Consider the following 14,604-nt stretch of genomic DNA (forward strand, 5'->3'; position numbering starts at 1 on the left):
TTTTTTGATATACCAAAAAAATAACTATATATCGAAAATTTTGATACGATATCCCAAAAGTCGATATTTTGGTTCGATATCCTAGCCTCAGGTAAAACCAGCCAATTCGGTGGAAATTGGATACAACAATGATAGGAAACAAATGATCAATTTTTTCGCAAAAAAATACATCTCTTTGGTCCAAAAATTTCTATATAAGTTCAATATTCGATCTTGACTGGAATATTGGTCTTAATCTGGTCGATGAGTATTCGAGATAATACATATATTTTTTTTGAAATATATAAATTAAAAATAAAAAAGGATATTTTAAGTGATTATAGCCACATGAATGGGACAATGGCATTGTGTCAAATCGATTGATTGATTACGAATTAATAGATATTAGAGGATGAATTACAAAATATTATGGATCTATCACTTTCCAAAAGTTGGATTTCGATTTACATTAGAGCTGTAAAATCGATTTTGAAATGTTTACTTTGTGATTCAAAATTTAAATTGAACTACATGTATGTATTGAACTACATGTATGTTAAGCGAACGTTTAATATTTTGTAAAGAAAAATTTAAAAATTGCTTTTTAAAATTAACTTTTTCCAACACTACTTAAATCCAGACATGGATCATTCCCTGACATATATGATATGGACTTTATAGTACTATTTGAAATTCGAGTTTTGTTTAACTTGATTACATTATTAAAGAAATAGTATTATTTTTTTATTCACTTTTATAATTTATATTTATATTTATTTGATATTTTCATATAAAAGCGAAACCAAACTCATCGCGTTTTATGCTTCAATTTTATTTGATTTATAAAAATCCATAAACCCTCATCGACGTTTTTACCCCTAGCATAGTTTTTTTTTTCTTTTCTTTTGTTGGTACTTTTTTATTATTTATTTTGGGTAACAAGCGAATCGCCTGAAAAAATAAAATCAAAGCTCGCAAATATATGCAAATGTGGTGCGTCCGTTCCCCTCCAATACGACACCGCATTATCATGGTCGAGGTTATCAATTTTTGGGTTTGGAGATATGGGTCTTTTTGGTCTTCCAAAATATTGAATAGTCTCTTCAGCTCGATCATGTATATCTGTTTTTTTTTTTCGCTTGGATTAAACAAATCATTAAAAAATTATATATAAATTTATATTTCATCTTTACTTAATTTAATATATAATTAATAAAAATATATTAATAAAAAATAAAAAAAATTGTTAAATATAATACAATTTTATATATAATTTGAGACAAATAAAAAATAAAACGTGAGTTATAATTTAATTGAGTTGGAGGTAGTGGTAGATTCTAAATATTCCAATAAGTTGCAATCAATTTTTGGGTTAGCTGACAGTATGCTTGAAATTGACAAATTTAAATAAGTGATGGGATTTTTATTTATTTTTTATGACAAGTGAATAAGTGATGAGATATTTGTAATTTGTATTAATTAATACGTACATCAAGAAAATGAAGATGAATGTGATTAGTCCACAGGGGCATAGGCGAGTTGGTAAGGCCTGAGGTGATGTGAGAAAAAAATTTTTCAGCGTTGCGGGTTCGATCCTCGTGTGGAGCATATTTTCTGCTGAAATATTGTGGGGGGTATGCTTTGGGGATTGGGTCATGTGCTCCCTCCTTCAGGTCCCTGCCGCTCGTGCACATCCCTCGATTTACCCTTCTCATGAGTCAATGAGCCTCTGAGTCATGTGCAATGTGGTGTCCTTTGGGGTCAAGCCTTTTTTTTTCTTAGAAGATGACTGTGATTAATTTCAAAAAAATTACACGAAAGACATTTATAAATATAAAATTTGTCCTTATTTTTATGTAACCATACGATTTTATCCACGAATCACTTATATATCATATAAAATATTTATTTTAAATATTGTGGATAGCAAGCCATTTTCAATTAGTTATTTAGGATACCTAGCATTTGATCATTCAATTTAAATACAAGATAGCTAAGGGTCTTCTTTGTCCTATACGCATTTACTTATTGAGTGTGTGCGTGTCTCTAGAAGTTGAATTTTTCAAACAATTCCCCCGATAAATCCAAGCTCGATCGTCCTCATACTTGTAGGTTTTCAATATGTGTGTCTATAAATTACACTTCTTCTAGATCCGTCAATTTGGGTTAGTGTCATCGGTCAGCCCGTCTCACCACACAATTTAAATGAGTTGGATTGAAATTTTTTTCAACCCAACTAAAGGCGGGCCAACCCACTGCGGGCCTCGAGGAGAAAATTTTATTTATTCTTTATTTTATGGTGATATATGTATTTTTTTTAATGAAAGTTGTGAATTTTTTTTATATTAATTACTTTATATAAAATTACACGTGTGAAATAAATAATTAAAAATTTTATTAATATGTTTCTATTAATATTTAATTATGAAATAAAATTTATAATTAATTATAATAATTTTTATATTTATTTATTTATTTTTATTTATAGTGGGTCAATCTGCAGACCGATCCACCTGACCCGTAACCAGCCTTGGGTTGGGTTGGATTGAGAGTTTTTTATCTTTCGGGATGGGGGTCGGACGGTCTTCGACCGCCAGACGATGAGTTTTTGGTCGACCGATCTGCTACGCCATGAGTTGGCCTAGGGGTGGGTTTTCGGTATACCGTATAAAAAATATTGGCATGAAAAAAATTCATACCGGTATCGATATTGAAATTCTGAAATGTTGGTGTGGAAAAAATCCATATTGGTATCGTATAGATACCGAAAAAAAAATTCAATATACCAAAAAAATGTCTATATTTCGAAAAAAGTTCGGTACTGTATCTCGAAAAGTCGGTATTTTAGCTCGGTATCCCAGCCCTAAGTTGGCCCGTCTAACAACTCTACTTGCTTCACATAATCACGGATCCTTCGACCCTACCCATGGGGTAATACCCCATGAATGGTGTGGAAGCACATGATTGGTCCAATCACGTGAGACCCACATAAAATATATGGGGTCCACATAATTTAGACTAATCAAAACACTCCACACCATCCATGGGGTATTACTCCATGGGTAGGTTCGAAATTTCCACATAATCACATCTAATTCCCAAATTTTTGGAGTATATTGTAGAATTTATTAGGTGGAATTAATAATTTGTTTTTTTCCATGCGAAAGTAAGGTCATCTCCAACCCAAAACTCTATTTAAAGCAGCTTTATTCTAAAATAGTGAAATTTTTGCACCAAACATAACATTCATCTCCAACCCACTTACTTTCAAATCTTACTCTAAAAAAAATATTCTCGAAATATTCCTTTTACCTTACTTTTTATTATTCATAAACATATATATTTATACATTTGCATTAATTAATTACATTACATATAATTTTTATTATATTAATATTATAATATTAATAATTACAATAATATAACTAAAATGATAAATATATTAATTTGGTATTATTATAATAATATATTATAAGAAATTAAATATTGTATAATTATTTTAAAAATTATTAAATATTTTTAATTACTATAACACAAACTAATTATTTTTTAAATAATCAGAAAAAAATTATTTTTTAAATAATACCTTAATTAAAATTCATTATTTAAAAATTAAACTATTTTTCTTTTTTAAAATTTTATTTTATTTGCATTATATAAATAATAATAAAAACAATTAAAAAATTAATAAAAAAAAATAAAAACCCCCTGCGTCAAATTTGACGCAGGGGAGAAACACAGGGGAGAAACAACCCTGCGTCAGAATAGCATTTCACGCTATTTTGACGCAGGTTGGAGATGCCTTAAGTACGAACTAGATTTTTGTTTATTTAGTGAAGAAAAAAGGCTTCGTTTGTCTGAAGATCGATGATGCTATCCTTGTTTCTTCACTTGTAGCCCACTGGCATGCCATTTTTGACTTACCAGCCGCAAATTTCATATGATTTCCACTTCTTTTTTGAGTAAATAATAACATAATGTTGCAATCTTTTCTTCTCTTTTGAAGTACTCATTCGTTTACTCATTTACACTATTTTTTTTTTTCATCTATTTCAAATATATAATCTAGTTTTTATATTTATTGTTATATCTCTTATTATTTTATCAATTTTTTTATTAAATTAATATCATTAACTAATTATACAATTATTTTATTATATTAAAATATTTATGAAATAGGTATAAAATAAGAAATTATTTTCTAAAATTTATTTTCTCAAACAATTTTTTAATCAATGTGAAAATACACGCTTATCAATATAAATAAGACAGAAGAAGTATATATCCAATATTCAATTAATGTGACGGTACATACCTTGGAACCAAACAGATCCACCGTCTCTTCAGTGGTGGATGGACCGATTCTGGATCATATTATCCTTTTTTTCTATAAATAATTATAGTAGATAACAATAATAACAACTACAAAATATTTTTTTGTCAAGTAATTTGAGTTGAAAAAATACATCATGAAAAAACAAATAAATAAATGAAACATTCTACAAATAAACGTTTAAATATATCTTGATTTATTAAAATATATTTGGAATATAATTACTCTGTATCTTTCTCGAAACTTGAGTTTTGAAATTTATCTATTTTCCGGCTATCCTGTTTTTCTCTTATTGCAAACCAATAATATATATATCTTAAGCATGTAAATAATTTCCGGCTTTAAATAATTAGTTGATAACATGACATAGTTAATGACACGACATATATGAAGTAAATTGTCATCTGAAATCGATTTTAATGAATATTAAAGATATTTCATTGTAATATTATTGACATTCGCATTATGCCATTATCTAACCAGGTCGACATTGTTTAAATCCATATGACATAAAACTTAGTAACATTTAAAACATATCTAGCTATCCAAATTTCATCAATCTAATGACATTCAAATTGGTCCAAATTTAATTTATCCAACTAACTCTACAAGTAACTCTTGAAATATATATGCGTATTAGATTATAAACTCAAGATGTGTTCTATCCCAAAAAACTTACCTAGTGGGTGGTATTATAATATATTTTATATTAGTTTTAATATTTAATGTGGAAGATTTGTAACATCGTCGATCCTTTGAGAAGCCGATGTCTGTGGTTGCCTACTTTAGATGATTTTCTCGTACCATTTAGTATTTAGTGCATGCACTTTAATCCAATTTATATTATGCATTTCTTTTGACACAATCATCGACACTGTTCTGATGGTAGCCTTTTGTTAGGACACCTCTTATGCTACGTTTACTCTCAACAAAAGCACAAATGTTGAGTTATAAGGTTTATAAGCCCAAGAGGTATTTCATCTCAAAAAGTTTGCTTAATTGCTAGTAAACCTAGTATAATATTCTAATGTTTTTTAAGTTTATTAGTTTTAATATTCAACGTGGGACATTTGTAAGTTAATGTAACAATGTGAAATTATCTGCGTTGAGGAGTTTCATAGCATCTTGCTCTTGTGTTCAGCTTCGACTTCATCAAAATCGAGGATGTGACCAAAATCATCACCAAAGTTGAGATGTGCACATCCGCAGCCTTGGCCCTCCAGCACCACAAAGATTGAAGTAGGCTTCCGCTACATCACCTTTAAAGAATTTTTTGTTTTTTCAAAAAAAAAAAAAAAAACTTGTAAATCCTTGCATTTTATGTAAATAATGATTTTTTTTTTTATTAATAATCTAACCTTAAACCTTAATATTTCAACTTCCGGTCGTACATAATCATAAAATATCAACGGACGGAATTTTTATTGAAAATGCAATAAAATCGATGTAGATCTATCGTCAAAATATTGGGATGTATCTTTAATTTCAAATAAATTTTGTCGTTGAACTTATAATTATATAAAGGAACATAATATTTTCCAAGGGCATTAGTTTTGTTTGGACAATTTCAATAATTGAACTTTAGAAATGGTGAAGCGTTTTCGAAACAATTTATCGTTGTAATATATATCGATATTTCGATTTTGATACAAAAAAATTTTGTTTAAAAATGTGCTTTTTAAATTTGTTTTTTAAAAATGTTTTTTTTAAGTAGAAGAAGTCGTAATTTTTCATTTGGATAAATAGATGAAAAATACTTTTTATTTGACATATTAAAAAAGCATATGCAAATATATAAACATGGGCTTTTAAAAAATAACTTTTTTTTTTGACTGGTCAATTTCTTTTGTGGTCAGAGAGGTATTTGTTACACTTGAATCTCGAATAAGAAATCTCACCTCAAACTTAAGATCTTAGTATTAGATCGAACCGCAAATTATAAACTACATCAATATAGCCAAGATTCTTACACTTGCATGCACCATAAGAAACTGTACTTTATCGATTCTTTCAACGACCGGAATCGCAAATAATATCACGAATTATTGAAAAAAAAAATGATGTGAATCATCCCCACCCTAGCATGAGTGACAACTCATGAAATAGGACCATTGGTCCATAAAATACTACTCAAAAGCAAAAGCGAAAGCAAAGCCCCTTTGGACTTGCTATTATTTCATCCTTTTATTTATTTTTTTATTTATTATTTCTCAAACTCTAACCTGATCAACTTTCCTAACAAAGGAAACCCCTCAAGTTCTTTTTTAGCAAAAAGCTAAACATCGACTAAAGCCTAAATGAAAAGTTATTGTGCTTTCAAAGACACTTAGGTCCCCATCCAATTCTCTTTAATAATCTAATTCAACTTTTTTATATGCATAAGTATGATATTGTGTATAGGATCTAGCTCGTCTTTTTATCGAACAACTACAATTGATAATAATGATAAAACTCAAATATTTTAAACTATAAAATAGCTAAAACGTCACAATTCAATTGTTCTTTTAATAAAAGCAATCTCTTTACCTCAACAATGTGTGTGATACAATAATATTTATAAAAAAGTTAATTTGTTAAATCATAGAGCAAAAGTATGTCATTTAATTAAAATAACCTATATTATTATATGCAAAGACAAGTTGCATCACATGGCAATTAAATTAAATATGTACTTAAAATATAAAAACATGCGTGAAAAGGTACAAACTTGATTGCCATTATAGTTCAAAAATTTAAGTAAAAGATCTTGTTTGTTTAGTGGGGTAGTGAGTTTTTTTTTTAAAAAACATAAGTGGGGAAGTGAGCTAGTGCAAGATAAGTGGAAAAATCGAGAATATGATCATCATTTAATTTGACAACGTGAGATATTAAATAGTATGGGGATAATAATTGGTATAAACTACAAAAACCCCATTTGACAAATTAGTTAACTAAAATGTGTGTATTTTAAAATTTATTATATCTAAAAATACACTATCCTTGCGTGTTTTTTGTTTGGGTGATACATAATTTTATGCGTATCATATTTGTAAATCATACTAAACAAATTTGTACTATAAACTCAACCGTAATTAATCATGCTAAACAAATTTGTATGATAGAGTCAATCGTGAAACTGCTGATATAAGAGATATAATCCAGATAAAATTTCAAAATGTTTAGAATAAATTTTTTGGATTAAAATCAATTTTTTTTGGGATTAAAATCAGTTTTAACTATATATTATAAGTTGGAGTCACGTAGCGCTCACTCATTTTAATATATAGAGAATCATTTTCACGTTCTAAAGTAAATAAAATATGATTTACCACCAAACCATTTTATCGATAACATCCAAAGGACAAAGGTAATTTACAAAGTCGAGTAAAACGACAAACGATACAAATTACATTAACCAACAACTAATTAATAACACCTACACGTACAAGGCCAAAGAAAGTGACGAAAAACATAAAGCAAAATTTATTTTTCTCACCCTTCAAGACCCCAATTCCCTAAGCATATAGTAAAATATATAAAAACCTAAAAAAAATTGTTCACACGAGGAATGATTGTGGGGAAATTTGTCCTTCTGATATTATTTTATCCTTCCATGTCTTCCTCTCCCTTGTCTCCCCTTGTGTTGAGCTAGTCCACATAAATTTCCTCCACAGATAACCTTCTTCAGTTTCATTTGGATCGATGGATGTATGGTTTCAATTTGCACGAGAAGATTCGGATCGTAAACAGATTTCAAACTCACACCCATATCGAGTGTATTTTGAATCTATCGTTACTACTGATACATTTGTCTAAAGTAAATTCATCCAAACAGGTCAAAAAGATCTGAAACCATGGTCTTAGAGACCATTTTTTCAGATAACTTTAATCCAAACGCACCTTAAGTTAATTTTCCTATGGAAGAAGTAAATATTTACTACACTGAGTTGTCTCATCCCTCGAATCCAACGTTAGCCACTAAAGATACCTTTATTTCGATCTCCCAATCCGTGACTCGAGAGCTTCACAATCCAAGCAGTATGTAGTAGACCAGAGTGATCGGTAACGCGATCAACATTCCGAAAATAACCCTGAAATTATAAACATAAAAAAATATAAGTAAACACACACACTTGTACTATATACAAATTAAATCTAGACTAGTTATTCAAAATGTACTCACATAGTGCTAAGTATAGCTGGATGGACATTGTATTCTTTGGCAAACACAAATGGAACAATCCCTTGTGGGAGTGCAGCCTATTGGATAAGCACAAATGACAGAAAACATCACACAGTATTCAGCAGGTCAAATGGCTTTGAATTCAATAATTATGTCGTCTACATACATTACATACATGATATATTTAAATATATAATCATACAGAAATTATAAAATTTTGAAATAATAAAAAGCATATTTTAATGTCAATATACAGTTCCGACATTATTTTAAAATTGCCCAACATTTTCGTCTTTTTTTTCCTACAAGTTGTGCATGGTCCCGAGACCACATGGTGTGCGAAATTTGAACCCTTTGGATCTTTCACATGTTGGATAGAGACCATCTCTTTGTTAACTTTGGTTTTGGTTTAGACGATTTTTTTTTAATTATTATCTTAGAGGTGGAGTTATTTTATATATCGAAATCAACCAAATTAATAAAATCTCGTGACCCTAAAACAAGAATAACAAAAATAAAATAAGTTTTACTTTAAATTGGAGTGTTTTTTTTTTATAAAAAATTATATTAACTTTCAATTACTAATTATGTCCTTATAATATGTGTTACATTGGACCATTATTTTTAAATGCAGAAGTTTAATGAGAAAGCAAAAGTCACCTGCACGATTGCGACATGGAGGAGGGTACCACGAAGACCAACCACTATGGAGGCCACCGCCATTACCGCCGGGCCGGTGAGGAATCTCACCGCCATGGCGAAGGACGCCACCGTGTTCCCGCACGCGATCAGCTTCGGCTGGAGGGCCATAAACAAACCTGTCGAAACACGGGGAAAACTTAAATCATACGTCGTTAGACGCTAATCACGAAACTAGATCATCATTTGACGCCAACTACTTAAGACGAAGGATTTAAAGGTTGGATTTCGAAAATAATAATAATAATATGATACGTGGCCGCTGTGCTATAGACCCACCCAGGGTGTAGAGCTAGTGCCCGACTGAGAAAAGGGGTGCCCATTATCGTCGGGTCCCATATGTCGGATGGTTCATAGCAAGCAATAAATTCTTGAGTAACACTTGTGGATAACGTTTGAGGTGTGTGAGAAAGATGAGTGGCCATAAATTTAGCACTGAAAAGAGAGTGAAATCATTGTGCAACCAAGCAAGAATGCCAGGCCAAATCAATCGGTGTCCAAGTCATAAATTGGAGTGTTCAAAGAATAAAGAGTATCAAAGCATCATATAGGGAGTCGTCAACAATCAAGGAATGAAATTTCAAGAAAAAGTATGTACCTAAAATAAGTAGGCATTCACACAAGTGACGTTGGTTTTAGACATGAAATTTTTCGGAAAAAATGACAGTTTCGTTTGTTAAAAGTAAATATGGTCGTTTTTTTGGGACCGCGGTTATTTCTTTAAATGTCATGGGGGCAATCACAAGTTCAAGGATGTGTGGGAATAGGATACTTACCTAAGCTAAACATAGCCATTCCGAGGCCGGCATCAGAGAGAATGGAGATAGACTGCGCTACGATTTTAGGCATTTGCACGCCCCACCTGTTGATGAGAAAAACATCCTCGTATACGTTAACCAATCACGGGTCTATTCATGTATGGAATTTGAATGTTAAAACCCCTTGTGATCGAATGAACAACTTACCTGAAGGAGACGAGGGACCAGATGAGACCAATGAGGCTGGAATATGTGTTGGGGTTGCGGATAAGTTTACGCCAAACCATGATCAAGATTAGGCGAGTCATGACACTTGTCGGGGGGAGAGATTTCACGCCTCCTCCGGCGGTTCTCGGGTCGAGCTCGGTGGCGGAGTTGCCCCCGAGTTTCGAAAGCCCCGGGGGACCGTCTTTCTCTCTGTCGTCATTGTCTCTGCCTCCTCCGCCGTTGAAGCTGAAGTCTTCCCCACCAAAGTGCCCGGTTGGAGGGACGCCTTAAGTATAAAAAAAAATCCCACAAATGCAAATAATCAAACACCTTGGTGAAAAAAGATTAACAAAACGGCTCAGTTCACAACAATGGATTTGACAGTAAAAACAAATCACCTTTATTCTCCCCATTTTGAGGGTTATCGGAGACCAACAGCTTGATTTCCTTGGCTCCGTGTTCAGATCTCCCGGACTGCTCGGAAGCACCGAAATCCTGCCCTCCGAACACGTGCAAGCCGCCTGCTCCGCGGCCTTCGGACACAGGCGAAGCGCTAGAGCTCCACACGAACATGTGAAGCTCTTTCGCGTCGTGGCCTGGTTTATTCCCCTGTTGCTGGACCTGGGACTGATGGGTTTTCCCCGTTTTCGGGACGGCGGAGGAAATCTCCGGGTTAGGAGCAGGATAAGAACCAGGAACACTCTTCCCCGGATAGTGTCCGAATCTCGGGGAACTAACTAGACCCCCCGGAGCACAGTTTTCTTCGAAATTCGACGGCCGCGGAGTCGGCCCCCTGGAGGACTGAACAGAGTACATATCACCCATGTTATAGTTCGACAATCTCCCCGTGTCCGAGTTCCCGAAATTCGACAGCCGCCCGCCGAATCCCATCATCGAGTAGAAATCAGAATGATTAAAATTAGAAGCCCGCGGAGTCGGATTCCTCGAAGAACTCAGGCTATAAATCTCAGCTCCAGTCAGATTCGAAGGCCTCGGAGTCACACCAGTGAACGAGCCATGCCCGAGCGAACGCCGCGACGCGTTCGATTTCCTCACAGTGACATGTAACTTCCCATCGTTCCCGATTTCGGCGTCCGTTTCAAGAAAATCTTGCCCGTCCAAAGAGACAACATCGGATTCCACCTTGAAGGAGACAATGGAAGCTGCGGTCTCAGGGAACTGCTCCATAATCAGCATCTTGGCGCCGCGGTACTCGAACAGGAACAGCAGCAGAGTGTACCAGATGATGCATTGGAGCACCACAACCTGCACCATGAGGCTTCCCGAATACTCCCCGTACATGGAAATCAGCAACGGAATCCCCATCACCAGCGTGTTGGGGAGAGTGGAGAGGGAGAAGATGGTGATAGACCACTCCAAGCTGCCATTTTTGGTGAAATTCGCCCACAGGGTAAGAACCACCAGCATGATGACCTTCTGCAGAGAGTCAGCAGCGATGAACTTGAAGTTCATCGCGTAAATGTTGTTGGAGGAAATGAAGTGGAACGAGAGAAGCGGGACGGCGAAAATCGCCACGAATCGGTTGATGCCGGAGCACTGATCCGGCGTGAAGATCTTCCACCACCGGACCGAGCCGTAGGCCAGTATCATGGCCACGTACAGCGGCACCATGGCCGTCAAAACAACGTAGAGATCATGCCCGCTGATCATTTTCTCTGGTTTTCAAGAAAACTACACCAAAGTTATTGAAAAATGAACACTTTTTTTTTCCCTTTCTCTGGCGATTGGGGATGATTTATAGAGGAGGAAAAGGGCAGATTGGGGAAACGAAACCCGTTATAGAATCATCGCTGACTGAAGGAATTTGTGTTCTTTTTCTGTAGGGAAAACAGAAGTGAGTAGTCCTTGTTGCAGAAGCTGTGGAGTGAATCTCTCGAAGTACTTATAGAGAGAGAGAGGGGAAGGTAACTAAAGGTAGGGCAAGTTACTGACCATGATGGCCATTTGCTGTTGTATATTTATATATGTGGTGAAGCATGTTTTGGATCGAACTAATCGAACCGGTGCCGCAAACCGAGTGGGTTAATCGGTTCCATAGAGCGTCGAGTTCAAGAGTGTTGATCGTGATGAAGGATATTATGGTAGTATTTGAAAGAGCTTCTAAAAAATACTTTTCTGTTTTTCGTTTGAAATTTTGTTAATAAAAAACTAAGAAGTGATTTTTAAAAATTCTCTCAAACACTTGTTTATATGAGTTTGAGTGTGCTTAGCTAAAGGTAATTGACTAAGACACCATTTGGTTCGAGGATAGGATAAATAGTATTTGGATAAGTAATATAATGTAATATAAAATAAATAGAAAATGATAGTTAATTTAGTATTTGATTTGATTGATATATTATAGTTTATTGGATTTGATTGATTGAATTTTATATTTAAAATATAAATTATCATTTTGTCCTTTTGAGAATAAATAAAATATGAAAAATATTATTTATAAGGGTAATATAGTAATTTAAATTTAATGATTTGATTGATGTAAGATAAATTATTAATGATTTGATTGATGTAAAATAAATAATTAATAGATGAATAAATAATATGATGAGAAGAACGCGAGATTGGATTGTATAACTTGTACAAGTACTAATTGTACTTATACCAAACGGTACCTAAGCGTGAAAGTATATATTTTTAATTTTATTTAAGTTGTCTTGAACCAAACACTGGAAAAATTCTCAGCGTAAACATGGTTGATAAATAAACCAGCACTAAAAGGTTTTTCATGGAGCATTAATTTTTTTTTTTTTTGAGGCAAGGAGCATTAAATTTTTTTGATCAAACATGAAATTAGTAGAAGTATGATATTAATATTGGAGAGTTTATAGAAAATAATTCTCAACTTTTTGGTCATAAAATTTCAAATATGAAATTAGTAAAAGTGTGATACCAACATTTGGAGAGCTTCTAGGAATCAATTCTCAGATTTTGTGAAAAAAACTTTCAAAATTACTTCCTAAAAGTTCTCCTGAATACTACCTAAGTACATGCGCTCCTACGTTTTGGATCGCGTATGCCGTCTGTTTTAACAAATTGAAGTCTATTTTTAAAGTCTCTGTTTGATCACATTTATTTGCCTCAATTCCCTATCTTTTCATGGGAAAATTTTCCTTTTTTTTTTTTTTCCTAACAATCTAGATTTTTTTTAATAAAAAAATAACAATTTAGAATTTTTTGTAAAATAAATTTGAAACGAAATGCATAAATATCATGTAGTGTAGTTACAAGGACCCAAAATTTTTCTTGAGGATAATTTCAGATTAATTAAAAAACAATCAAAAACTTTTGAATTCTTTCAGTATTAATATTAATCATCTAAAAAGTAAGGGTGTTTTTTTTTCCCCACAATAAGCTCTTTTTAATAGTCCAACCATGCTTTTGACTTTTTTTTCACCAGTGACGAAATGTTTTAAAATATTCGTTTTCCACGCTTCTCTCGCCTAAATCACCCATCCATTTCTTGTTTTAGTTTAATTCTGTCTTATATTAGGATTTATGAGTCAAATCGAATGAACAGTAGTAACATAAAAATTCATATACCAATGTGAAACGAGTGTTTAAAAGTATATATATAAATTAAAAAAAAATTGCAAATTTGGTCATATGCGATTTTTTGTTTTTCAATTCTAGATTATCACGTTTTAGTTTTAACTAGGACTTGTGTACAGTATTAAAAATCTTATATCATATATCGTATCGAAAATTACGGTGTTAAATTTTTTATAACGATGATGTATACCGGTGTCAAACTTGAAATTTTGAGACCTGAAACGAGAACAAAAAATGATGCCCTCAAAGCTTAATATAATATTCATGAATTTTAGAAATATAATATAGACAAAAATATCGTCCAAAACAATATATCAATTATCATATGTAAATACTAATAAAAACAAAACAATCCAAACAAAATAAAAATTCATTCCGAACCGATAAATATAATCACTGGAAAAAAACATTAATATTTAGATACAATTTTTGTTAAAGTAACATGCATTCAAAATCAAGTAGTCTTTGGCTCAATGGTTATGTATCCACTTCATAGTAAAGAGACAAGAGTTCAATTCTCCTTTATACAATGCCAGCAGCTGGGCTGGGTGACAAGTAGGCCCAATGGAGCCGAACCTCTACTTGACCCATGATGTTGGGGTTGGATCCTAATCAAACACCAGTAAGTGAGTTTCTATGGGATGAACTAGGCCCATTGCGCCCGACCGCTCTACAAGGTCCGAAAAATAGAGTTCGATCCACTCCTGGCCCGCATGTATATGAAGTGTATAAAGATAAAAATAACAAGTGTTTATTTTTGTTAGGTATCCACCTTTAGCATGAGCTAAAACCAGTCCTGTATCCTGCAAAATAAGAAGGAAAACCAGCAAGAAAGAAACCAAAGAAAAGAACAGAAAAATAAAAGAAAGACAGTTCAATAAACTTGAAGAAATAAA

At 32.9% G+C, this 14,604-nt stretch overlaps 1 protein-coding gene across 1 annotated transcript; it reads right to left on the minus strand.

The window, feature by feature from the left end:
• Positions 1 to 7,676: 7,676 nt before the first annotated feature.
• LOC140877674 (auxin efflux carrier component 7-like) lies at positions 7,677 to 12,077 on the minus strand. Its single transcript, XM_073281229.1, has 6 exons — positions 10,537 to 12,077; positions 10,139 to 10,424; positions 9,950 to 10,035; positions 9,135 to 9,292; positions 8,475 to 8,551; positions 7,677 to 8,382 (listed from the first exon to the last, which is right to left on the minus strand). The coding sequence occupies exons 1-6, from the start codon at positions 11,807 to 11,809 to the stop codon at positions 8,316 to 8,318; spliced, it is 1,947 nt and encodes a 648-aa protein (XP_073137330.1). The 5' UTR covers positions 11,810 to 12,077; the 3' UTR covers positions 7,677 to 8,315.
• Positions 12,078 to 14,604: the final 2,527 nt, after the last annotated feature.

This window comes from Henckelia pumila, chromosome 2 (assembly GCF_033568475.1).
Source record: "Henckelia pumila isolate YLH828 chromosome 2, ASM3356847v2, whole genome shotgun sequence".
Taxonomy (NCBI): Eukaryota; Viridiplantae; Streptophyta; class Magnoliopsida; order Lamiales; family Gesneriaceae; genus Henckelia; species Henckelia pumila.

Bases quoted from the DNA above. Each gene is read 5' to 3' on its own strand.
- LOC140877674 (XM_073281229.1), bottom strand. From the start codon at position 11,809: ATGATCAGCGGGCATGATCTCTACGTTGTTTTGACGGCCATGGTGCCG. The intron at 10,036-10,138 runs GTAAGTTGTTCA...TCTCATCAACAG, and splicing joins TGGTCCCTCGTCTCCTTCAG to GTGGGGCGTGCAAATGCCTA. The intron at 8,552-9,134 runs GTGACTTTTGCT...CTTATCCAATAG, and splicing joins TCCATGTCGCAATCGTGCAG to GCTGCACTCCCACAAGGGAT.